This window comes from Myotis daubentonii, chromosome 9 (assembly GCF_963259705.1).
Source record: "Myotis daubentonii chromosome 9, mMyoDau2.1, whole genome shotgun sequence".
NCBI lineage: Eukaryota > Metazoa > Chordata > Mammalia > Chiroptera > Vespertilionidae > Myotis > Myotis daubentonii.
Genome location: NC_081848.1, coordinates 39,902,509 through 39,929,171, shown reverse-complemented (window position 1 = coordinate 39,929,171; position 26,663 = coordinate 39,902,509). Strand labels below are relative to the sequence as shown.

At 43.6% G+C, this 26,663-nt stretch overlaps 2 protein-coding genes and 1 pseudogene across 2 annotated transcripts in view; 2 read left to right on the top strand and 1 right to left on the bottom strand.

Moving 5' to 3' along the window:
* THAP12 (THAP domain containing 12) overlaps positions 1–4,537 on the bottom strand; it is a 36,429-nt gene extending 31,892 nt beyond the window's left edge. The window contains exon 1 of the mRNA XM_059708396.1: positions 4,397–4,537. Coding sequence (XP_059564379.1) covers positions 4,397–4,485 — 89 coding nt within the window. The 5' untranslated portion in view covers positions 4,486–4,537. The remainder of the gene's footprint in view (positions 1–4,396) is intronic.
* Positions 4,538–4,878: 341 nt separating this feature from the next.
* The window catches only part of GVQW3 (GVQW motif containing 3), a 51,547-nt gene continuing 29,762 nt past the window's right edge, over positions 4,879–26,663 (top strand). Inside the window, exon 1 of the mRNA XM_059708398.1 lies at positions 4,879–8,451. Within this exon, the coding sequence (XP_059564381.1) occupies positions 5,452–6,084 (633 nt within the window). The 5' untranslated portion in view covers positions 4,879–5,451 and the 3' untranslated portion in view covers positions 6,085–8,451. The remainder of the gene's footprint in view (positions 8,452–26,663) is intronic.
* LOC132241781 (magnesium transporter NIPA2-like) lies at positions 16,198–21,540 on the top strand (annotated as a pseudogene).

The window sequence follows — 26,663 nt, the reverse complement described above, 5'->3', positions numbered from 1 at the left end:
AAAAGAAACTGTCAAATATAGTGTAATTTGAAATCCTACACTATGAGATCTGGTTTGTATAAAAAGACCTTGAATATATTATGTTAAGTAAAATAAACCAGGCATAAAAGGACAATAATTGTATCATTCCACTTACATGAAATACATAGAACAAATTCATGGAGACTAAAGGTAGGTCAGAAAGGATAGGATGCTGGGGGGAGGGGGGTGTTGCTTAATAGTTACAGTTTTTGCTTTGGGTAATGAAAAATCTTTGGAAGTATATAGTGGTGATGGTTGCACAACATAGTGAATGTAATTAATGCCACTGACTTATACACTAAAATAATTAAAATGGCAAATTTTGTTATGTATATTTTATCAAAAATTTTAAAAATAATGTAATAATATACTGAAAATCACTGAATTGTACTTTTTTGTTGTTGTTAATCTTTACCCGAGGATATTTTTCTGTTGATTTTTAGAGAGAGTGAAAGGGAGGGAGGAAAGGAGGGAGGGAGGAAAAAGGCCGGGGAGGGAGGGAGTGGAAGGGAAGAGGGAGAGAGAAGGAGAGACAGACATCGATGTGATGGATACATCTACACACACCAGGACCAGGTCGGGGGATCGAACCTGAAACCAGGTACATACCCTTACTGAAATCGAACGTGCCACCCTTAGGTGTGCGGGGGTGGCACTCTAACCACTGAGCAACATGGGCCAAGACTGAATTGTACACTTTTAATGGGTGAACTGTTTGCAAAGTAAGTGAATCATATCTCAATAAAAAATGTGGGTTTTTTTGTTTTTGTTTTTTAAAGAAAAGTTCTTGCCCTAACCGGTTTGGCTTAGTGGATAGAGTCTCAGCCTGTGGACTCAAGGGTTCCAGGTTTGATTCCGGTCAAGGGCATGTACCTTGGTTGCGGGCACATAACCAGTAAGGAGTGTGCAACAGGCAGCTGATCGATGTTTCTCTCTCATCGATGCTTCTAACTCTCTATACCTCTCCCTGCCTCTCTTTTAAAAAAATCAATAAAATATATTTTTTTTAAAAAGAAAGAAAAGTTCTTAATTTGGTCCTGAAATACTCAAAGGACTAGGTACATGAAAAGGGCACAGACTTGCTCAGTATCACCCTGGGAACAAAACTAGGATTTCCAAAACATAAATTATAGGAAGGCATAGATTTCCACTCAAAACAAAGAAGAAACAATAGCTAAAGCTATCCAGAATCCTCAAATGTCCCCAGGCAAAGCAGAGAACCATCACTGGTGGTTTTTTAAACAAAGGCCCACCTGTCAGGAATGGACAGGCCGACCCCTAAGAAAGGTTCACAGATAACTTGAGTAGAATGCAAAAGTGTGTGTCCATGTTTTTTCCTCAAGAGTCCTTATGTCGATTCTCAAAAGGGGACAGTGACCCCCACCCCAAAAAAAGGTTAAAACACCATTTCAATTGGAGAAATTCCAGCATTTCAAGGGATACTGCACTAGATCTAAAAATTCCTCCCAAATCTAAGGCTGTAAACCCTACAGCCCATACTCCTGGCTAAGGAGTATAATGAAAAGAGAAAGATATTCCCAAAAATGTCCTTGGGCTAAAATTTATGTAAAATGAAGATAATGCTTATTGCAGTAAGGCAGAGTCAGATAAGATTCTCCTCTTCTCTGCTCCCATAGAACCCCAAAATTATACAGGCAGTCCTTGGGTTACCTCGGACTCGACTTACGTCATTTCGTGGTTACGTCGCCATCTCCCATTTACAGTATACATATAAAAAAAAGTTCCATCATTTCGATGTATGTACATATGTGCTTTATGTTTATTATTATTTATTTACCACAAGTAAAGGTCAGGAATTATCTTTCTTTTAAATTCTTTTTACTGTTTCACTTCATTACTGCTGTGCATGTGCTCCATGAGAGTGATGTAGGTGCTTATGTGGGTGGGTTCCGACTTACGGTGAAAATCGAGTTGCGCCATAGTAGCTGATCTCCAACTTGTCCTGAGGACTGCCTGTACCTCATTCTCCTGAGCTAGTTCCTCCTCATCTCCCTGAACTTTTAAACATTAGGAACGCTCCAGGGCGCAACCCTCCGACTTAACTCTGCTTTATTTAACTGACACTCTGGCTTTAAATACCCTCTATAAACTGAGAACATCCATATTTATAATCTCCAGTCTGGAAGTCTCTAAATCCCAGACTTGTATATTTTTTTATGGTTTTAGCTCTTAAATATTTAGGTCATTAATCTAAATATGGGTCACTTTGAGTTTATTTCTAGATATGGCTATGAAGAAAGATATCTATTCCTGAATGTCTATCAGGTGTCTTAAGCTTCACGTCTCAAACCAAACCTTTAATATTCCCCATCTAAACCATTTAACAAATTCTGTTGGCTTCATCTTCAAAACATAACCCAAATGCAACAACTTACCGCCACCTCCTCCTCTACTAACCTAATTTATTGCAATTGCCATTAACTGGTCTTCTGTTCTCACCTTTGCTTCCCTTCAACAAGCAGCCAGTGATCCTGTTTAAAGCGTAAGTCTCTGCTCTAAACCCTTTGATGACTTCCTATCTCATTCAGAATAAATGCCCAAAGTGCTTCCCATGGCCTACAATGTCCTAACCAATTTGTTCCCCGCCACACACACACACACACACACACACACACACACACACACACACACACTTTTCTGGTCTCATCTTTTCCCTCTCTCTCCTTCCTTAAACCAGCTCTAGCAGTCCATGGACTTCTGGCTGTACCTCTAACAGGGGAGCCATGCCCCCCCTTTGCATTTACTGTTTCCACAGACTGGGATGCTCTTCCCGTAGAACTCTTCATGGCTAGCCCCCTTACCTACCACTGGTCTTTGCTCCAATTCGACTTCTTAGCGAGGCCTTCTCTGATTGCCTTATTTACAATAGCAAGTGTGCCTCCCCTGCTTCTCCTTACTCCCCAGCCCCACAACATGCGCGCTTTCTCCATCATACTGTATTTATCACACCTGACACATTACATGTGTCTGTTGCCCCCCATCAGAATGTAAACTCCATGAACTGTTCATTTGTACACTCCCAGTGCTCAGAACAATGCCCGGCAAGCACACAGTAGGCCTTCCGTAAACATTTGTGGAACTAACAAATACAAAGCATGTCATATTACAATCGTCTGCTTATACTTGTCTCTCTCTCTTTTTTTTAAAATATATTGGAAGGGAGAGAGATAGTCAGAAACATCGATGAGAGAGAAACATCTATCAGCTGCCTCCTGCACATCTCCCACTGGGGATGTGCTCGCAACCCAGGTACATGCCCTTGACCGGAATCGAACCTGGGACCCTTCAGTCCGCAGGCCGACGCTCTATCCACTGAGCCAAACCGGTCTCGGCTATACTTGCCTCTTTAATGGACTGTGCACTTTCTGCAGGCAACCCTCATTCCCTTGTGAATTTCCAGCACCCAACACACAGCGGGTGTGTTGATTTGAAATGACTAAATCCGTGGTTCTCAACCTTCCTAATGTCACGACCCTTTAATACAGTTCTTCATGTTGTGGTGACCCCCAACCATAAAGTTATGTTCGTTGCTACTTCATAACTGTAATGTTGCTACTGTTATGAATCGTAATGTCAATATCTGATATGCAGGATGGTCTTAGGCGACCCCTGTGAAGGGTCGCTCGACCGCCAAAGGGGTCGCGACCCACAGGTTGAGAACCGCTGGGCTAAATCACCGACAGGCCAACGGGCAATCCTCCGCCTTTTGAGCAGTCCCTACGCTGTCACCCTCTAAGGGAGGGTGCGTAAGGGACTCAGGAAGGCGTCCATACCAGTGCCTCTCCTTCGCGTCACTCCCGTCACCCTCACCCCCCACACCGTTATCCCCGCAATAACCGAACGAGAGATCGAGCGGACGACCGGAGCTAGAATTCCCACGATCAGGATCCGGGAGGAAGCAACTGAGCCTTAGCCTAAGATCAAAGAAGGGGGCCGGACCCGGCAAGAAACCCCGTCCCGGGGGTGGTGCCCAGAAGAGGAAAGAGCCGGGTGACCACCCTCTTTTGACAGCTGGGGAAACGGAAGCCCAGAGGAGAAAGCGCCTGGTCCGAAATCACACAGCACGCGAACCGGGCCAGGAACCCACTTGAACCGGCCCGCGCGCCGCCCCGGGGGCCTCTCACCTCGGGTGGTGCCCTCGGCGCCGAACCCCCGCCCGGCGCACGTGCTCCGAGGTCCCCGGCGGCCCGCCCGCCCGCTGCTCGCGGCCCGTTCTCCACCGGGGTCCGAGGCTGGGGTCGACGCCGGTGACTCTCCCCGCGCCTCCCACCCGCCCCTCGCCGCCCGGGACCCGCGGTCGGCAGCGCGCGCCGCGGAGGGGGGCCCGGCTGCCAGCCCGGCGCCGGCCGCTTACCTGGCCGGATCCCTCGGGAACCTGAAGAAGGCCAGATCCGACTGCGTGCTCTTCCGCGTGCAGTTGGGGGCCGCGCAGAAGTTCGGCATCGTCGCCCGCCCGCGGGCCGGCCCGGTGCTCCCCTCCCCGCCTCCTCAGGGCAGCCCGCCCGCCCGTCGGGGCCGGGGAGGGGAGCCTGGCCGGCCGGCCGGCTCGGCGAGGCCGGCGCGCCGGGGGGAGGGGCGGGCGGGCGGAAAGCCGCGAGGGGCAGGAGGGGCGCCGCGGTCCGAGGCCGAGCTAGGGACGCGGCTCCACAGTGCTGTGAGCGGCCGGGAGGATTTACCGCCGCCACCGCCGCTGGTGCACCTCCCGCCCGCCCGGGACGCTGCCGCCTCCTTCCCACAATGCACCCTGGCGCCCGGGGGTGCCCTCTCTTCCCTTCGTCTTCCTCCCCCGCCTCTTCCTCTCCGCTGACTTCTCCCGAGGCGGGCGCGCGCGAGGAAGCGGGTGTGGCGAGGCGGAGGCAGGGCCCGGAGCCACGCGCCTGCGCAGGCCGACCCTACGAAGGAGGGAATTGCGCATGCGGGCGCGTCTCCCGGGCCTCCAGAGCGGGTGAGCACTAGGCCTCCCCGGCGGGCCTGTAGTGCGCGGGATTCTGCACATCTAGGGCGAGCTGGCACGTTACATCGCTGGTGCTTCTCTGCCTGCTCAAGATGCCACCACTTAGGCCTCTGTTGCAGAAATCGCCAGACTTTTAAGGGCCGCGGAATCGGGACGATCTTGGGGATTGACCTGGACATTCCTGGCAGATCTGCGTGCACGAGTTAGATGCAGACGTGGGTTGGTAGCAGGTTTCGTTTCCCCCAGTTTTGCAGCTACTCCTTGGCTCCATTAGCTTCTCAGAACGGGCTTCCCCGGCCTCGACTGAAAGCTCAGAAAAGCAGTTACTCTTTCCGGTGAGGCTTCCAGAGGATCAAGAATAGCGAGCACCCCGAGTCCACTTGCAGCCGGATAGAGATCGGGCCCTTTGTCTTCCCCTCACAGCCGTGACATGTTAACGTTCCTGTGTTGCCAGAATGAGTGACCGCTATCTAGAGCAAAGGATTAGTATAAAATTTTGCGTGAAACTGAACAAGTCTGCAAGTGAGACCCACTGTCTTTTAAAAGAAGCTTATGGGCATGAAGTCATGTCGAGGGCCAGAGTTTATGACTGGCACAAAAGGTTTAGAGAAGGACGGGAAGATGTTCGCGATGATGCCCGAAGTGGCCGTCCAGTTACCCACCGGACCGATGACAATATCCAAAAGGTCAAGGACTTGGTTTGTTCGAACAGGCAGTTAACAGTGAGGATGATGGCTGAACAGTTAAATTTAGATAAAGAGACTGTTAGACTCATTCTGAAAGAAAACTTGAACATGAGGAAAGTGTCTGCCAAAGTTATATGCGGTATTTTGAAGGGTGATCCTAAACCTCGGAAACTTGGCTTTCTTTCGGATCTTTCCAAAGAAACGAGGAAAAGCAGCTCGTGTGTAAAGAAAGAGGTCACAGGTTCTGAAACATGGAGTCATCTCCCTCGTGAAGCTGGTGGGGAAATGCACCTGCCTGTGTCTCATCCCAGAATCCCCTATCCTGCCGGCCAGCTTCTGCAGGCCTGGTCTCCAGCAAGCCTTCCCGCCAGGGCAGCTCAGGATTGTTTCACACCCTGGTGAAAGGACTGAGACGCTGAACCTGAGCTGGAAAGCTGCGTCACTGTTAGGCACCTTCATTTACTGCTCGTCTGTATTCAATCCTGTCTACCACCCTGCATGCCATGGCTCTCCTAGTTATTCTGCTGGACTGTTGGGCTGGCCATCTTCCTTGCTGATCTTCTCCACAACTTTGAAGAACCTTTGGCTGTTAACTTCTAGTTTTTGCTTGTTCTTGATTTCTTTCGCTTAGCAAGTTTGGGTCTCTTCACTGCCCAGGCCTTAGATCATGTGGCTGTCCTGTTGCTATGTTCTTAACATTCTGGGGATCAGACCAGTGAGAGGTGGGGACAGGATCTCCTGGAGTCTATATCTGCCCAGGGAGGCATACTCTTCTGGGAGGACTCCAAGAGAAGGCCTCCAGTTCCAGTCTGCTTCACAGTCAGGGCCAGAGGTATGGTCCAGAAGGGAGTGTCATGCTGACATAGTGAGCAATACTAAGAGTCAGTGCAGCCCAAATGATTCATTGTGAACTCCCCCCGACCCCCCCTGAATTGATTGGCCAACCCATATTTATATTGAGCTCACAGATCTACCCCTCACAAAAGAGCTGGGTTTGTTTCCTTTTAGTGCTGTGCTTTCGGCCCCTCACCCCCACCCCCACTCATTTGGGTATCTTCTCTGCTGGAAGAGGAGGATCTGATCCCTGAAAATATAAACCAGGGGACTCAGACCCAGGCTGTGCTGTGTGGGGAGGGAGACCAGGCGACACTCTAGATCAGTGATGGCGAACCTTTTGAGCTCGGTGTGTCAGCATTTTGAAAAACCCTAACTTAACTCTGGTGCCGTGTCACATATAGAAATTTTTTGATATTTGCAACCATAGTAAAACAAAGATTTATATTTTTGATATTTATTTTATATATTTAAATGCCATTTAACAAAGAAAAATCAACCAAAACAATGAGTTTGCGTGTCACCTCTGACACGTGTGTCATAGGTTCGCCATCACTGCTCTAGATCCTGCATTAAGGGAGTCTGCTGTCTACATGCTGGTGCTGATACCCACACAGCAGCCTGATTTTAGCAACTATCACCAACATTTTCAAGTGCTTTTTGAGCACCTGTGTTTTTAGAACATTGCTGGGCACTGATAGTGTGACGTTATGAAACAAAATCACCAAGGGCTGGGTGGACTTCATGGATGAGGTGGTTCTTGAGCTGGATCTATAAGGAAAGATGGGACACGGGCCTAGGAAATTAGGGAGAGCTTCCCAGGCAGGTGGAACAGCATGAGGCTTTGAAGCTGCATTAGTAAGAAAATGATGGTACTTTTGGCTGAAATAGCAAAGTCCAAAGAGGAAGAGAATGGTATTGCAGAAGATCAACAATTTGGAATCATTTGCTTCCTCTCCTCTGCCCCCAACTCTATGCCAATTTATAAATAGTGAATAGGTTTATAATAACCTACTTATTTGATTATTATCAACCCCTTCTCCCCCAAAGCAATCTATATAAGTTCAAACCCCTTATATTTTCCTGCCTCTCTGCCAGGATATATGGAATGGAACTTTCCTCTAGTGGGTTCCAAGTAATGCCACATAGATGAAACCTCTCAGAATGTCTGGTGGAGGTGCAGGATGGTTGGTTATTAATAGCATTTCACAGGATTGGCCAATGCCTATGTTTTACCCAAGGATTTTTACATATAACAGCTCCTATTCAACTAGTAAGTTAATAAGCAATATTAGTTGATAGAGGTTACTGTTATTCAACAGTTATTTTTAGTTCTATTCTTTCACTGTATCTTCAAAACATTACAAGTTTGCCACTAATATCTCTCAGTTTTGAGGCACTCTGAAACCTAGACTTTATCCCACAAATAAAAGATAACGTGCAAGAAAACTCAAACCAAGCAACAGCTTATAGACTTCTACCTACTTAGCGATTTCTAGATCTTCTATTTCTGGACCATTACATCTTACTACATCAGATGAGACCCGGGGTTCCCCACAAACACTCTACATTCTGGAACAAAGGCCCTGTGGCTGTCTAGTGCAACTGTGTGACTGAACTTCATATTTAAAAAAAAAAAATTCATTGAATTTATTGAGGTGATGTTGGTTAATGAACCTCATGTTAATCCTTGATAATTGTTGCAGAATTGTGTACTTCTGGGCAAGAGCCAGGATCCCATAACAGTACCTACAGACATTATCTTCAGCCTATTATAATACAGTCCTGAGAGAACTTATTTCTGGACTTATTCCCATCCTGTGCACAGGGCTGGAGTGACCTTTCCAAAGGTGCTGGACCAAGACCATGCTGGAGTATAGGGTACCAGGAGCAATGTTGGCCCATTCAGGGTTTGGACACAGCAACCGGAAGCAGGTAATCAGGACTGTTAACTCAAATTGTTTCAAGTAGCTAAAATGAAAAGGACTTAATTTATTATCTTAGCTCCTGTCCTGAGTAGAAGTCAAGTCAAATGACTACTTGAATCCAATACTCATTTGCAAAGTTTCCCAGAAAGAACCCAATGAGATGATAACCCTGTTTACCTCAGATTTTGCGGAAGTAAAATTACTGCCCAAACACTCATCCAGAGCAAACCGTACATGACTGTTCAGAATCACTAAACCCTAGGCTAGAGCATGATCTCGGAGTATCCCCAGATGCCATGTGAATTTTGCCCTGGCTTGCACCTTGTTGCCCAGGGCTCTCGAGCTCCTGATCCTGTAGTCTCAGGGATCCACCCATCATCATCATCATGCCCCAGGCTCTTGTCCTTGGGTTTTCTCAAACATCTCTCAATTTATTCTTCACCAGTTTGCTCTTGCTCCTCTGTTTCCCTGGTTCTTTGTTTTCTGGTTCTAGACCACACCTCCCTCCAGTAGCTACTTTGGTCACTTCGGTGTGCTGATCTTGAATTGCCCTTTTGGTCATGGTTTTTCACTCAACTTGCAACTAACTCCACTCTCTTCTGGTTTTTGGATCCCTCTTCCAGCTCTTACTTCAGTCCTCAGTAAGGAAATTGTTCCAGCCCTAGCACCAGGTTGCTTTCCTATTGTAGAAAGTGGGATGGGCAACATGGGCGGAATGTGTTCTTTTGTTTTTGTTTTTGATAAGGGGCATTCAGAGAGAAAAAAACTGCTCCTTTCCTCACCCTTAGCCCCCTGGGGGTTCCACTCCCCAGCAGTAACCAGTGTTACCAGTTTCTTAACCTGTTAACTGCCACGATATTTTGAATTTAATTAAAAAAGGTCCACTGCTTGCATCTATAGATGCTTATGGCGTACAAATGCAGTTTGATTATCTTTGGTACTCGAGAGTCATGAAAGTCCCATTCTCTCAGCAGCTGTCTTTTCCCTGACAGGAGGAGCTCCACCTAACTATAGGAGGTGAAGCCTAGCTCTGTAGGATGTCAGGAGGAGAGCTGGCCATCTGCAAGTCTTGACCATAATTTTCGAGCTTAAAATGATCAATTAATGCAGTGGTTCTCAACCTCCTGGCCCTTTAAATACAGTTCCTCATGTTGTGACCCCCAACCATAAAATTATTTTCGTTGCTACTTCATAACTGTAATTTTGCTACTGTTATGAATCGTAATGTAAATATCTGATATGCAGGATGGTCTTAGGCGAACCCTGTGAAAGGGTCGTTCGACCGCCAAAGGGGTCGCGACCCACAGGTTGAGAACCACTGAATTAATGAATCTCTTTGGCTTTCACGCTGATCTCCCTTCCCATCCCCACTCTGATTCAGAATCCACATGGAATGTTATATGCCACAGCTGGAAGTCCAGGAGAACTAGAACAAAGTTGTGAACTCAAATTGTTTCAAGTAGCTATAATGAAAAGGACTTAATTTATTATCTTAGATCCTGTCCTGGAACAATCCTTTGTTGGCAGAATAAACACTTTCCAGGGCAGATCATCCCATCATTGATTTTATCAACTTTTCCACCCATTACCCCACCCTACCTTACTCCATCTGTCCCACTGGTAATAATCAAAAACAGAAAGAATAAAATGTTCACTGATCTTTGATTTTGAAAAACATGGGTAATTCAGCATTCTTCCGAATTCTGCCCCGGCTTTGACTCCCCATTGAAATGTGACTGTTTGGGGAAGAATGTGTACCTGGGACCTGCTTTCCAGAGCCCTCCTTTCAGATCCATTTCCTCATCAGAATTCACATTTGCCACTTGATGTGTCCAGATAAATCTGGATGTTAAATGATTTGAGGACATCTAGTAAAGAAGTGGTACTTTTGGGGAACAATCTCACTGTATCAACTATTCAACCTGCCTACTATTTGCAGATATCATTGCCAGCAATTCTTACTCGTCTTGGGATTGCATCTCACCAGAGTCCCATGTGGCTCAGTTAGTAAGAGCTTCCTTTGCTGCTGGATCTATGTATGAAACCCTATGTTCTACTGCTTCTTAGTTGGGTCAGACCTCTCAGATTTTACAGACTTTGCATCCTATCCTCCGGGGCAAATCCTCAAGTATTTATCTTCTCTACTCTCTGGCTTATTAGATCCTTGCAAATACTGTTCCAGCTGCATCACCTTTCTCCTGGTATTGATATTCAGAAACAAAACAAAACAAAAAATCTGTAGTGGGAAACTTTAATCCCTCCAAGGACCCACTGAGGTCTAGTGAAGGGGTCATAAAGGAAATGTCTTAGGATTTGTGGGCTATGCAGTCTCTGATATAACTACTCAACATTTTATTGCAAAAGCAGACAGCTAATAAGGAAGCAGATGAGCATGGCTGGGTCCTAAAAGACAAACAAACTTTATTTAGGGATACTGGAATTTTAATTTCATGTAATTTTCACATGTCACAAAATATTTTGATTTTTTCAAACATTTTTAAAAGGTAAAAAAAAATATCATTTTTACACTCCTTAGCTTGCATACTGTAGAAAAACAGATGGTGGGCTGGATTTGGCCCACGGACCATAGTTTGCCGACTCTTGGTCTAGTGTATATAAAGTGTATATATAAAATGACAGATAATCAATTCTTTTCCATAAATATGCTTGCTACTGCCAAATTCATCTGATGTTATCAGACAATTTATTGTACACAAATTGTGGAATATTGAAGGGAATCTTCATGGTGCTAGGAGCGTGAACTAGAGCTGAATGATTGACTATTTTACCTTGACCTTATTCTGGTTCACAAAATGAGTTTTGTGCTCTTTTTGAAAAAAGTAAATGATAATGTTGCCCTAACAGGTTTGGCTCAGTGGATAGAGCATCAGCCTGCGAACTCAAGGGTCCCAGGTTCGATTCCGGTCAAGGGCATATACCTTGTTTGTGGGCACATCCCCAGTCGGGGGTGTGCAGGAGGCAGCTGATCAGTGTTTCTCTCATCGATGTTTCTAACTCTCTATCCTTCTCCCTTCCTCTCTGTAAAAAATCAATAAAAAATGTTAAAAAAAAGAAAATGATAATGTTTATTGCATGTAACATTATTATATTTAAAATTGTTTTTCTTGCTTGACCCCGCGCGCCGCCACGGGTGGGTGTTCAGTGGCCGCGAGGTGGCGGCGGCCGGGGCAGCTCACTTTCGCTGGCTGGGGCAGAGACACAGGCCTGCCCGGGGGCTGGCGGTGCTGGCCGAGTAGGAGGCGAGACTGTCCCTGGACCCAGTTATTTCATCCATTCATTCATTCATTCCGCGGCCGGCGGTTCATCACCTGATGGGTTCTGACATTAGAGCAAGTGACCCAAGACTGGCCTCGTGGTTAAAAGTGAATCGTGGAGCCAGGCAGCTTGGCTTCCATCTCTTAAGCAAGTTAGGTTCTTCCTCTCAGAGATGAGAGTTAAGATGAGTTAAGAGTAAGAAAGCCCACAGACCTCGTGACTCAGTGGTTGAGCCTTGACCTATCAACCAGGAGGTCACGGGTTGGATTCAGGTCAGGGCACATGCCTGGGTTGCGGGCGCATTCCCCAGGGCGCATTCCCCATAGCCTATCTATGATTTTCTTTCATCATTGATGTTTCTATCTCTCTCTTCCTCTCCGAAACCAATAAAAATATATTTTAAAAAATAAGACATTAAGGGTGCATGCTATGGTCCACCCTCCAGGGAGCCTTTTAAATCTAGTTATGGAGTTTACATTTTAGGTTGACGGGAAGTCATTTAAGAATCAGATTTGTAGCCCTGACTGGTTTGGCTCGGTGGATGGAGCATCGGCCTGCGGACTGAGGGGTCCCGGGTTCGGTTCCAGTCAGGGGCATGTGCCTTGGTTGTGGGCACATCCCTGGTGGGGGGTGTGCAGGAGGCAGCTGATTGAGGTTTCTCTCTCTTTGATGTTTCTAATTCTCTATCCCTCTTCCTTCCACTCTGTGGAAAAATCAATAAAATATATTAAAAAAAATAAAAAGAATCAGATTTGTGGCTGGGCTGGCGTTGCTCAGTGGTTGAGTGTGGACCTATGAGCCAGGAGGTCACAGTTCGATTCCCGGTCAGGGCGCATGCCCAGGTTGCGGGCTCAATCCCCAGTGTGGGGCGTGCAGGAGGCAGCTGATCAATGATTCTCTCTCATCATTGATGTTTCTCTCTCTCTTTCCCTCTATCTTCCTATCTGAAATCAATAAAAAAGTATAAAAAAAAATAAAATAAAATTGTTTTTCTTAAAAAAACAAAAATATGTTTTAAAAAGTTAACAAAAAAATGATACTACACAAACTACTACCTATATATGCCCTTGCAATATCTCAAAAACAATTTTGTCAGTATTACAAATGATACCACATTGAAACCAGTGATAACAGAATGAACTGAAGGTGGTTCGAAAATATCCTTAACCTCTGGCAGCATTTGAATAAGTTTGTCACCTATGAAAGTGACTATTATGGAGGTGACAAACTCACGGAATTATATTTTTTGCATGCTTGTAAAAAATTACATATATTTGTAACTGGTGCCAAGATATAACTGGTGTCCTTTTAGATGCGTTTACTTGTTTTTCCCCTAAAAAGAGCTGTATTGTGTCACCTTGATTTAAACTGATTTTCCAAAGTTGAACTAGAATCTCAGGATTGAATGGACCTTTACAAGGGTAATCCAGCTAGTCATGTTTCCCTTGAATCAAAGAGTAACCAAATCCCACAGCTGCTGAAAAACCGCATCTGAAAGAAGATTCTGTGTTAACTCAACAAATTTTTATTGAGCAGCTGTATGTGCCAGGTGCTGTCCTGTGTGCAGGGGTGGAGCAATGTACAAAAGGGATACAGTCCTTAGATCTGTCTGAAATCTAATTATATTGCTCCACTTCTATGAAACTTATTCCATGAGTTCACACTAACTCATTGTTCATTGCATACCTGGAAATAGGTATGACCTTTGCCACAGACCTCTATATGTTCCACTTAAATTTTATTATCCTTTAGATAGATCTATGTTAGTAGAAAAACACACTGGCGATGTTGGAAGTGTAAATTGGCAACAGCTTTCTGAAAAGTAATTTGGCAGTATCATTCAGGAGTTTTAAAAATGTTTATATCTTCTGATCCTCTAATTCCAATTCTGGGAATCTGTCCCAAAGAAATAGTCTAAAATGTGGGTGGAATTTATGCTTAATCCAGAAGTTCAAGAGTAGAAAATTGGTTGAATAAATTATGGTGTGACTCTACAATAGACTATTATGCAGTCATTACAATTAATGTTTATGAAGAGTTAACACTGCATGGCAAAATGTTTATAATGTTAAATGGAAAAAAATGGTATACAAAATTGTATATTTAAATCCAAAAATGTTTTTAAAATTACTAGGGATGTTGGAGGATGAGTATTTTCTAAATTTTCCTGTTTCTTATCTTTTCAAAAATATTTCCAAAGTACTATTACTTTCATTATCAGAATAAAACAATGGCACCAAAAGTTGATAATGGAAAGAGTGAAGCCAAACCACTAGCTTGATCCATGAACAATCAGTTAATTGGATGAGCTGACACACAGGCTGTATGATACTGTGTTGGTAGCAGGAGTGGTCCAGAAGGGAAAGAGCCTGCCCCAGAGGAGAAGGGGATGTGACCAGAATCCCTACAGAAAACCAGAGTGGTATGAAGACACCACAGTGGCATGGTCCTGTTATGTAGTTCTAGGGAGGTAAAGGTGCATGTAGCAACCAAGTATATTCTGACAAGTGTAGAAGGATATGAAATACTCCTGGGTGAAATTAACCTTGTTTGGATTTCGTTCTTACATTCTCTCATAAAAGTGAATATTCTCAAGATGGATTTTGCTACAACTCACTCACTGAAGAATCCTTGAGCCTTCCATATAATTTCTTAGGACAGGCATGGCTTTCAATGTGCCAAGTCTACCTCTCCCATGCTAGGACACTCAAGCAACATGTATGTACACTGGGATGTTAGCTATTCCATACCACGCACATATCATGTTGTAACATACAAAACGCTAAGGTTTGCAAATGTTATTTTGTTGGTATCCAGAATTACTGTGCTTTTATTTATGTCTGAAGAGTAATCATTTTATGGGATCTTAAAGTGATAAGTAATACAGATAATGTCTATCCATAGATGACATTGTTGTTATGCTGGGAAAATGTGTCCTTCATTGTTGCTTGAGCAAAATTTATCATTAAAATGCCAAATACGCCCTGACCAGTTTGGCTCAGGGGGAGCGTCGGCCTGTGGACTGAAGAGTCCCAGGTTCGATTCCGGTCAAGGGCATGTACCTTCGTTGCGGGCACATCCCCAGTAGGGGCTGTGCAGGAGGCAGCTGATTGATGTTTCTCTCTCATCGATGTTTCTAACTCACTATCCCTCACCCTTCCTCTCTGTAAAAAATCAATAAAATATATTGGGGAAAAAATGCCAAATATATCTTCTTGATGAAATTTCAAACGAACACACAAGGTTTTACAGGCATATAGATTGCAGATTTGTCCAGCTGAAAGAGTTCAAGATCTAGTCTAAGTCTAATTAAGTCTTTTGGTCATAAAAAGAACAAAAGAGTGAGACTTGGGTTTTAGTTCTGCTCCTTAACAAGGCATATGACTTTGTGGGCAGTTCATTTGCACTCTTGGAACACTTTTGCCTACTCATCCCTAAAAGGAGAATAATAACACCTGTCTCATGGAGTTATTCAGTTTGTTCATTCAGCAAATATTTATTGAGTGATTATATGTATCTGACACTGAGGATGTAGTAATAAGATAAATATACATTTAAAAAATCTGGCCACATAATTCCTCCTCATGAGCATACATGTTAGTCGGGGAGACTGACAAAAAATAAGATAAATGAGTAAAAATACAGTATATTAGTTATTATTAGATGTGAGTCTTACATTAAATAACGTATAGGAGAGGCCCAGCACAAGACCTGGCATGTAGTAAGTTATCAATAGATAGTAATTTCTTCTTTAGTCTTCCTAACAGCTGAATTATTCTACAAGATGGTAGTAAATTGGCAAAAAACCTGACCCATTGCCTTCTATCTCTTGCCAGTTAATAAGGCCTAAATCTGTTTTTGCTTAAGAAGACAAAAGAATTCTTACACTGTGTTTGGTACTTCCTGTATGGCAGATTAATCCAGGTGCGCCTAAATACTTGGTAAATGGCCATTTCCAAAGCCTGTTGGCAGGGTCCTTGCCTGAGGCTCGATAGCAGGTGTAAGGTCCGCAAAGACCAATGCATAGGGTCATTGCTGTTTAAGCAAAAACAGAATAGAAGACTGTAATTGCTGTGTCTCTTAAAGAAAAGATGTGTGCCCTACGTCCTGTTCCAAACAGTGGAGAACTGGGCAAAGTTTGCATTATTTATGAGAGATCAGGGCATTGACAAAAAGCCAGGAAAAGGAGAGTTTAATGCTTGTGGTATGTTTATATTTCTGCCCATTGTAGAAAATTTGGAAAGTTCAGAAATGTTTAAAGCAGCTGCCAAAAGTTCACCCCTCAAGTTCAGTTATTTCACCAGACCCATCTCTCTGCCTTAGCTTCCTCCTTCAGAAGCATTCACTTACTGAATTCCTGCTTTGGGCCTGGGCCTGGGCCTGAATTAGGCACAGAGGGTACAGCCCTTGCCCTTGCCCTTGGCAATGTCCAGTCTTGTGGGATAGGAACAGGACCAGAGGTGGAAAGACCACGAGAATGGGCTCCTACTTTGAACTGTCAATTTTCCCCAGAGGACAAGCTCTTAAGAGCAAGCTTTTGTAAAGAATTTGGAACAAAAAATTGGAATGATAGCACTTACAGTGATTTGGGGAAAGAGAAAGTGGGTAATGATGATGCAAAACACACAGAACAAAGTGGGTAATGAAGATGCAAAACACACAGAACAATGGTAACTGGTCACCCCCAATAAATTTAATTTTTTTAAAAAGGAACAATGGTAACTGACCTGTTGGCTGTACCAACCTGAGCTCCTCTAATGTAAAAGGACCCTGAGCTCTATCTACAAGGATTGGTGTGCAGTTTTACCTCCCAGAAGAAACCAGACATTAAGCTGTGAGCCAATATCCCTGTACCTTGCTTTAAGAAACTAATAAGTGAAAATTCAGAATTACAACCCAGATTAGATGAGGAAATTGGCCCACAGAAGTTAAGTGACTTTTCTTGAATCACACATCTAGTTGGTGGCAGAGCCAGGATAATAATGAAGGACCTTGAATTTCACTCAGTCCAGTGAGTTTTTTCCGTTAACTCCATTGGTAATAATTTCCTCTACTAAAGTGTACATTCTTACGTTCTTAAGATATCTGTAAAATAGCGGTCACCCTTACATTTGATAAATATGATTTACCAACGGTTGATTTACATGCAATTTTTATGGAAAATATTTATAGCACACAAGGTGCTACAAAGGTTTTTCCAAGTTTCCGTGGGGTGTCTAGCCCCCCTGGTCCTTCCAGAGGTGTGTACTCATAAGTAAATGTTGGCATTCTCTCCTTCATTTTTTCCAGATGTTCTTCCCAAGTAGTGTGTTATGTTTTGTGTTTTTAATATTTCTCATATACATTTAAAAAATCTGGCCACATAAATCCTAATAAAGTTCTCAACTATCTCCTCTATGCTGTCTAAAGTTTCCGGGTGTGTTTATATTTATAACACAGTGTCTGAAGGCATGAACACTATCACATCGTTAGGGCTTATATTTCTAAACCCTAGACTTGTGTTTCTGGATGTTCTGAAAATTCTTTACACCTCACTTATAAATGCCACTTTACTGTGCCATGACATTTCCATAGTAACATATACTTTAAACAGGAAAACAGAGGAAGCCCAAGGAAAAGGGAAGTAGGTTTCAAATGCAAAAAAAAAAAAAAGTATATATTAAAAATAGTAGACTACATAAGAAGGGCAGGTGTTCATTGTAGTTTGATGTTCCCTGAGAATAGCATGTCCTGCAGGCCCACCTTAGGAACCAGCAATACACACCACCCACCAAGTGACCCAATATTGGAGTCACACTTTCTCTGAGCCTCACATTCAGTCAGGTCCATGCCATTCCCCTATCGTTTCTTAGTGTCACCTACTACCACCAGACAGGGGTGGGTGGTCATCCACTTGTCACCTCATTGTCCTGAAGTCCATCTTCTACACCACTGCACATATGCTATTTGGTTTGGGGTTTGCTGAAAGTCAGAAGCTTTTTGACATCAGCCTTTTGAGCTGGTTCAGGTCACACCTTCTGCCTGAAATCTTCCTGCTGCCATGTAGAAGGCAAACGCCTACTCATCACTCATGACTCAGCCTTACCATTGCTGTTCTCCATCCCCCAACCCTCCATAAAGCAACCACCCAAGTTCAATGCACATTCAAGGAAACTAACACTTAATTGAACCTATTTGCAGAACTTTTCCTCCCTTCCCAACCCATGAATTCCTCAAAAGCCAAGACCATATCTGATAATTCTGTGTATGCCCTGCATCCCGAATAAACTTGCCAGGAACTGCTCAATACATGTTTGATAGATGAATGAAATAACAGAATTTTGCCCAGCTAGCGTGGCTCAATGGTTGAGCATCAAACTATGAACCAGGAAGTCATGGTTCAATTCCAAGTCAGGGCACATGCCTGGGTTGCGGGCTCGATCCCCAATAGGGGTTGTGCAAGAGGCAGCCGATCAATGATTCTCTCTCATCATTGATGTTTCTTTTTCTCCCTCTCCCTTCCTCTCTGAAATCAATAAGAATGTAAAATAAAATTTTAAAAAAGATTCATCCATAGTGTAGTGGGTGTCAGTACTTCATTTCTTTTTAAGGCCAAACAATATTCCATTATATTGATATACTAAATTTTGTTTACTCATTCCTCCATAGGTGAATATTTGTGTTTCCTCATTTTGACTACTGTGAATAGTACTGCTATGAACATGTATGTACAAGTTTTATTTGAACACGTACTTTTAATTCTCTCATGTATATACCTATGAGTGGAATTGCTGGAGCCTATTGTAATTCTATTTAACTTATTGAGGAACCACCAAACTGTTTTCCATAGTGATTGCACAATTTTACATTCTCTCCAGCAATGTATGAAGTGAGGGTTCCAACTTCTCCACATTTTCACCAACACTTATTTTCCGTTTTAAAAAGTATATCCATCCTTGTGAGTGTTAAGTGATATGCTATTGTGGTTTTGATTTGCATTTCCCTATTGACTAATGATGATGGGCACATTTTTTAAAATATATTTTATTGATTACAGAGAATAAAGGAGAGGGAAAGAGAGATAGAAACATTAATGATGAGAGGGAATAATGGATCAGCTTCTCCTGCATGCCCACACTGGAGATCTAGTCAGCAACTTGGGAATGTGCCCTGACTGGGAATAGAGCCCATCACCTTTTGGTGAACAGGATGATGCTCCAACCACTAAGTCACACCAGGATGGCAATTCTTTTATTTCTGTACCTTAAATATTTTGCCCCACTATCTTCTGTCTTACATTGTTTCTGATTAAAAGTCTGCTATAATTCTTTTAAAAATATATTTTTATTGATTTCAGAGAAAAGAAGGGAGAGGGAAAGAGAGATTGAAACATCAATGATGAGAGAGAATCATTGGTTGCCTGCCTCCTGCAGGTCCCCTACTGGGGCTCAAGCCCACAACCTGGGCATGTACCCTTTGCCGGAATCAAACCTGGGACCCTTCATTCTGTAGGTCGATGCTCTAGCCATTGAGCCAAACCTTATAGGGCTGCTGTAATTCTTATCTTTGTTCCTCTGTATGTGCTGTTTCCTCTCTTGGTGCTTTTAAGACTTTTTATCACTGACTTTAGCAATTTTATTAAGAAATGCCCTGGTATAGTTTTCTTCATATTTCTTGTGCTTGGAGTTAATTGACCTTCTTGGATTTGTGGGCCTAAAGTTTTCATCTTCAAGTATTTTTTGACCCCTTCTTCCTTTAGGACTCCAATTACTTGTATATTGGGCCACTTGAAGTTGTCCTCAGCTCATTATGCTCTGTCCATTTTTTCCTCTTTTTTCTCTGTGTCTTTTTGTATAATTTCCATTGCTGTGTCTCTAAATTCTCTAATCCTTACTTTTGAAATGTCTAATCTATTTTTAATCCCATTTTGTGTATTTTTTTGTTTCCAATATTGTAATTCCCATCTCTAGAAGTTCAATTTGGGGTTTTTAATAGGTTTTTTATTTTGGAACTAGTGGCCTGATGCACAAATTTGTGCATGGGTGGGGTCCCTCAGCCTGGCTGGTGAACAGGGCCAATTGGGCGTGGGGAGGGGGAGCAGCTGGCCAGGCGAAGGGACTGCGGGAGGTTGGCCGGCTGGAGGAGGGGCCGTGGGAGGTTGGCTGGCCGGGAGGAGGGGCTGTGGGAGGTTGGCTGTGGGAGTGCACTGACTACCAGAGGGCAGCTCCTGTGTTTTGCATTTGCATTTGGCCCTTGGTGGTCAGTACGCATCATAGCAACTGGTTGACCGGTCGATCACTTAGGCTTTTATATATATAGACTAGAGGTCTGGTGCACAAAATTTGTGCATGGGGGGTGTCCCTCAGTCTGGCCTGCACCCTCTCTAGTCTGGTACCCCTTGGGGGATGTCTGACTGCCGGTTTAGGCCCGACCTGCTGGCTCCTAACTGCTTACCTGCCTGCCTGCCTGATTGTCCCTAACTGCTTCTGCCTGCCAGCCTAAATCGCCCCCTAACCACTCTCCTGCCAGCCCGATTGACACCTAACTGCTTCCCTGCCGGCCTGATCGCCCCCAACTGCCCTCCCCTGCTGGCCCAATCGGCCTCATCCGCACGAGGCTGCGGAGACGCCGGGACCAGCCTCCACTATGAGTGCAGCCATCTTGTGGCAGCCAGCTTGTGATGACGTTGCATGCGTGGACCACCTAGGCTTTTATTAGTATAGATAATTTTAGATTTACAGAAAACTTGCAAAGATAGTACAGAGCATTCTCATCTGTACTTCATTTGGTTTCAGTCTTAATTTTATTACCTTACACTGCCATGGTGTAGTTATAAAAACTAGATACCAACATTGGTACATTGCTATTAGCCAAAACCCACACTTTTTTCAGATTTCAATAATTTTTCCAGAGTTAGTGCTGCAAGACTCAGCAGCCTCGTGAGAGGCCACCGTTATTGAGGCAGTCAGTAACCTGAGCCCACATGGAAGTCTGGGTTCTGGTTACTATTCCCAAAGTGCCATTCTTTCTTCATACTTCCTCAATGAAGTATGAATCTTCATGGGAAGATTGGGTGTTTGATGAGCATTCTGGGCTCCACAGTTATGGTCATTCATGCACCTAAGGAAGAGGAGATCGAGACCTTAAACGAGATATCACACAAGCTTGGGGATCCAGGTTTCGTGGTCTTTGCAACACTTGTGGTCATTGTGTCCTTGATACTAATCTTTGTGTTGGGACCCCGCTGTGGACAGGTGAACATTCTCATGTACATCACAATCTGCTCTGTGATTGGAGTGTTTTTCTATCTCCTGTGTAAAGGGCCTGGGCATAGCTATCAAGGAGCTGTTTGCTGGCAAGCCTGTGCTGCAGCACCCCCTGGCTTGGGCCCTGCTGCTGAGTCTCATCGTCTGTGTGAGCACGCAGATCAACGACCTGAACAGGGCCCTGGACATATTCAACACCTCCCTCGTCAGCCCCATCTACTACGTCTTCTTCACCACCTCCGTGCTGACCGGCTCAGCTATTCTCTTTAAGGAGTGGCAGGACATGCCTGTGGACGACATTGTTGGTACCTCAAGTGGCTTCTGCACAATAATTGTGGGGATATTCTTGTTGCACAGCTTTAAAGAGGTCAGCTTTAGTCTAGCAAGCCTTCCCGTGTCTTTTCGAAAAGATGAAAAAGCAATGAATGGCAATCTCATTATTATGTATGTATGAAGTTCTTAATAATAATGAAGAAAGTTTAACCTGTGGGATTGAACAGCACACTGGGGAGAATGTCTCCCGAAGAAATGAAAATCTGACAGCTTTTTAAGAAAGAAAGAATCAAAAGTTTTTGGTTTTTAAAAAAAATATATTTTATTGATTATTTACAGAGAGGAAGGGAGAGGGATAGAGAGTTAGAAACATCGATGAGGGAGAAACATCGATCAGCTGCCTCCTGCACACTCCCTACTGTGTATGTGCCCGCAACCAAGGTACATGCCCTTGACTGGAATCGAACCTGGGACCCTTGAGTCCGCAGGCCGACGCTCTATCCATTGAGCCAAACCGGTTAAGGCAAGAATCAAAAGTTTATAATTGTTGTTATAAAGTAAATTTGAGTGTCATAATGTGTCAGAAAAAGCATTATTCTCAAATAATGTTCTCTAGAGACAATCTTATTTAAGGTTTCACTAATTTGAACTGAGAAATTACTTTTCTTATGTTTAAATGATGGTAGCTCACTAAAATAACCTCAGTACCTGGCCAATTTTTGTTAACATTGTATTATTGTGGTGGTATTAAAATTTTTTCTTCACCAAAATCTAAAAAAAAAAGAATTTTTCCATTAATGTCTTTTTTTTTTCCTGTTCTAGGACCAATCAAGGTAATCAAATTTCATTTAGTTGTTATGTCTCTTTAGTCCTTTTTGACCCATGACAGTTTCTCAGTCTTTTTCTTGTTTTTCATTACCTTGAACGTTTTGATGAGTATTGGTCATGTATTTTATTGAATACCCCTTAATTTTGAGTTTGCTTGATGTTCTTGTCATGATTATTAGACTGGATTTATGGGTTTTAAAAAGGAATAGCATAGAGGTGAAATGTCCTTGTTAAATCAAAGGGCACATGATATCCACATGACATCATTGGTGATATAAACTTTAATCACTTGGCTAAGGTAGTTTTGCTAGATTTTCCTACTGTGAAGCTACTATTTTTCCCTTTCCATACTCTTCATTGGAAGCAAGTCTTTAAGTTTAGCCCATAATCAGGGGGAGGGAAGGGATTAAATTCTACCACCTGGAGAGGGGAGAGTATTTACATATGTTATTTGGAATTCTTCTGTATGGAAGAGTTATTTTTTCTCCCTTACTTATTTATTCAATCATTTAATATCAATTTGGATATTTATTTATTTATTTATTTATTTATTTATTTATTTATTTATTTATTTATTTTACATTTTGGGTTATAATCCAACACTATGTTATTTATTTCGTTGTTTTGACCATTGAATGCTCTTTGTGGTTGACTTCTGTGTCTCTTTGACATACTTCCTCCCATCCTTCTGTGGGTGTTTTTGAGCATTCCTTACTTTCTGGCACTACAACATACTCCAGGATCATCTTGTACTTTCCCTGCTCCTTATCTGCAACCAACCATTTCTCTAAAGAGCCATGGTTCCTTTTACTGGAAAATGGTATTTAGAAACCAAGATATGAACACTGAGTATGCTTGCTGTTTCTGTGATTTTGGGTCTTTTTTATATTTCCATTTCTCTATTTAACAAGCCCAGTCTTTTAGCTAGCATCTTACATAGAATACAGTAATAACTGTTTTAATGTCCTTATTTATCCATTATAGCTATCTTGGTTAGTTTCAGTTGACTGACTTTCCCCCTCATATGGGTCCTTCTGTTTGGGTCCTTGAGCTTTTTGGAAATGGTTTTTTACTACTTTTAAGCTTTTTAGATGGGACCAGAGTAACATGAGTTTGGGGTTAAATTTTGCCCATTATTATGGCAAAGTTCACTTGATGCCTTGTGAAATGTGCCTTTCCACTCTGAATGTTGGGAATAGAAAACTACACCTATAGGATCTCCAAGAATTGTTCCTTCTAGCCCTGGCTAGTGTGGCTCAGTTGGTTGGAGTGGCATCCTGTGCACCAAGAGGTTGCCAGTTCCATGCCCAGTCAGAGCACATGCCCTGGTTGTGGGCTCCATCCCCAGTAGGGGGTGTACAGGGGGTAGCCTATTGAAGTTTGGGTCACACATAATGTTTCTCTCTCCCTCTCTCCTTCTAAAAATCAATTTTTTAAAAAAATCTTTAAGCTTGGCCTATGTAGCTGAGTGGTTGAGTGTGGACCCATGAGCGAAGAGGTTACCAGTTTGATTCAGGGCACAAGCCTGGGTTACAAGTTTGATCCCCAGTAGGGGGCATGTAGGAGGCAGCCAATTGATGAGGCTTCTCTCTCATTGATGTTTCTATCTCTCTATCCCTCTCCCTTCCTTTCTCTCTAAAAATAAAAAAATACCTATTTTTAAAAAATTGTTCCTTCTAGTCCTTTTTAGATGGTTCTCTCACTGGCCTCAGATAGTTTCCTCGTATGTATGCTTGAAGACTCATATATTATAGAGAATTGCTCATGTGGTTCAGTAGCCAGAGATTTTTTTTGTGTGTAGCTGTCTTTTCTGATATTCTTCCCTATGAACTTTTGATACCTTGACCTCCCCAGATTCCTAATCCATCTCCTCAACTCAGTTTTTAATGTTTTTCATTTCTGGAAGTATTATATGATTCTTTTTAAAATCTCCCAACTTTCCCCCTCTCATACTATTCTATTCTCATCTCTCTATTTTTTTAAAAAAAATACATTTTATTGATTTTTTACAGAGAGGAAGGGAGAGGGATAGAGAGTTAGAAACATCGATGAGAGAGAAACATCGATCAGCTGCCTCCTGCACATTCCCCACTGGGGATGTGCCCACAACCAAGGTACATGCCCTTGACCGGAATCAAACCTGGGACCCTTGAGTCCGCAGGCTGACGCTCTATCCGCTGAGCCAAACCGGTTAGGGCTTATCTCTCTATTTTAATCATCTTAAATTCCTATCTCTTGGATAGTTCTATTTTTACTCTTCTCTCTAGTTGGTTGTGTTTATTGACTCTCCATCTTGGTCATTTCTTTCCTCATGTAGTTTGTTACTTTTTGTGAGCATCTTTATCAGGGAATGCTTCTTTAGTGGATTCTGCAAGGCCTGGATTGCTAGGCATCCCTACAGAGCTACTTCAGATTTGTTTCAGCCATAACCTAAGAATTTTAGAAGGCTTACTTCAGCCCTAACCTAAGAATTTTAATGGTCTGGACCAATTTTTATGTTAAGTTATCTCAGTAGGGGCCTACATATACAGGTAGAGAACATTTAAACGCCAATATGCACTTGGCAGAGATTGGGTTTCTATTTCTCATGAGTGCCATTTCCCCCACCCAAGGCCTTCAGACATCAAGCTTCCTTGCAACTTTCCCAACCCTGGGGTATAGCTTTTCTAGTCCCCTTTTCGTGGAAGGGGGCAGAGCTTCCAACGTCAGGGCTTTATGGAGGGGGCTGGGCTCAAGCTGCCTCCCCTGACTGGGACGTAAGCCCCGTGTCCTACTCCTTAGTGTGCAGTGGAACCTGGCCTTCAGCTCTCAGGATTTGTAGCTGAGTGGGAATTCCGTATGTGCTGCTAAGGCACATCACCTGTACCCTGTTGTTCCTTTCTGACATCTGGTGATTTCTTTTTATAGTTTTCAAAATTGGCGATACAAATATAACACTTCTGGCTTAGTGCATCCAGCATCTCTATGTGTCTGTAGCAGGGGGTGGGATGGGAGGCCCATCTACACTAGAATAATTGATCGTGTTTCTGGAAGTTGCCAGACTAGAAAGACAATTATTGTCTCTATTTTTAAGCTCAGAATGGTTGTCTAAATTGCCAAAGCCTTAAGACTTCAGATGGGGAAAAAAGGTTTTGTACTCAGTCTGTTTGCCTACAAAACCCCATGCCAGGTATGTAGATATCTTAACAGTACTCGGTACCTCTGGCTTCTCTCCACTGTTAGCCTTTATGGTCAGTTCACTCCTGGCATTTTGCTAAGGCAAATACTCTGGAAAAGACTCCTCCTACTATTAGGTAAGGCTATTTGGGAGATAAGGGAGGGAGTAGAAAGTAAGCTGTGGGAGCCCGAACCTGATAGCTGCTGATAGGAGCATTTGGCTGGGAGGAATCGGAAGCCAATAGGCTTTTCCACCCCCATCTGGAAGCATCCCCCACTTGTGCAGTGGGCAGTGAAGGGGACATAGCAAGGGTCCTGCACATTGTTTTTGGCCTCTGGAAGCAGGAGGAAGCCCACGCTATGGCAGGATCTGCCTGTAAATTCTGTGGGGTTTAGAGATGTCTCAGTAGGGACTGGCATGTTCTGAGGCTTTCACTTCACTCCTTAGCCTAGGGGCACCTCTTGCCCAGTGCATCTTGCACAGAGGCTGGCCCTGAGTGGGTGCCTGCGAAGGTGTGGTGGATCGATGGGGATCAGTTCAGGTCTGACTGAGGGAAAAGAAGACACTTCAAGTATTTACGTAAGTGGTAGACTGGTTACATAAGTGACAGGATACAGTACAGAGAGGCATCCCAGAGCTTAGCAAGAACAGGAAAACACTGCCACCCATAAGGCAGAGAGGCTGAGGGGGGAGGGTATGTCACCAGGACCCAAGAACTAGGTGATCAGAAGTTTGAACCATATCAGGCCTGTCAGTGGGAGTAGGAGTCATGGAGAATGTGTAGCCAGAGATGCCACCAAGGCAGGTGGGGAGGAGAAAAAGCACCATGGCCTCTTCCTCCCCCATCCACCTATCCACAGTCGTCTGCTAGTACCTCTCCTTGGCCAAACTCAGCTGAAGTCAGATATCTTGGAGCCTGAATTGGAAGGCTGAATGGATCAACCTCCCTGTGTTACAGGGAACTGGAGAGAGCTAGGGGATGGTCTGAGAAAAATAGGCCCAGGACTGGCATGGAAGAAAAGAAGGAAGGAAGGAAGGAAGGAAGGAAGGAAGGAAGGAAGGAAGGAAGGAAGGAAGGAAGGAAGGAAGGGAGGAAGGGACGGAGGGAGGGAGAGAGGGAGGGAGGGAGGGAGGGAGGGAAGGAGGGAGGGAAGGAGGAACGATGGAAAGAGAGAATGGAAGGCAAGTCTATATGTAACATGTAAGCATTCTAAAATTCTTTTTATATATCCTTTTGCAATTAAGAAGAGTCTTAGGGTAAAAAGTTGACTTCTTTGCAGAGTTGTGAGGATCAAATATCAAAATAGATGTGAAAATCTCTTGAAAAATTCCAAGTGCTTCATAAATATGAGACAACCATTATTAATATCATTAGTTCTTTAGAGGGAGGAATTGTATATGAATATGAGTGTAAATAGAAACCCTTTGTTGAGCATCTAT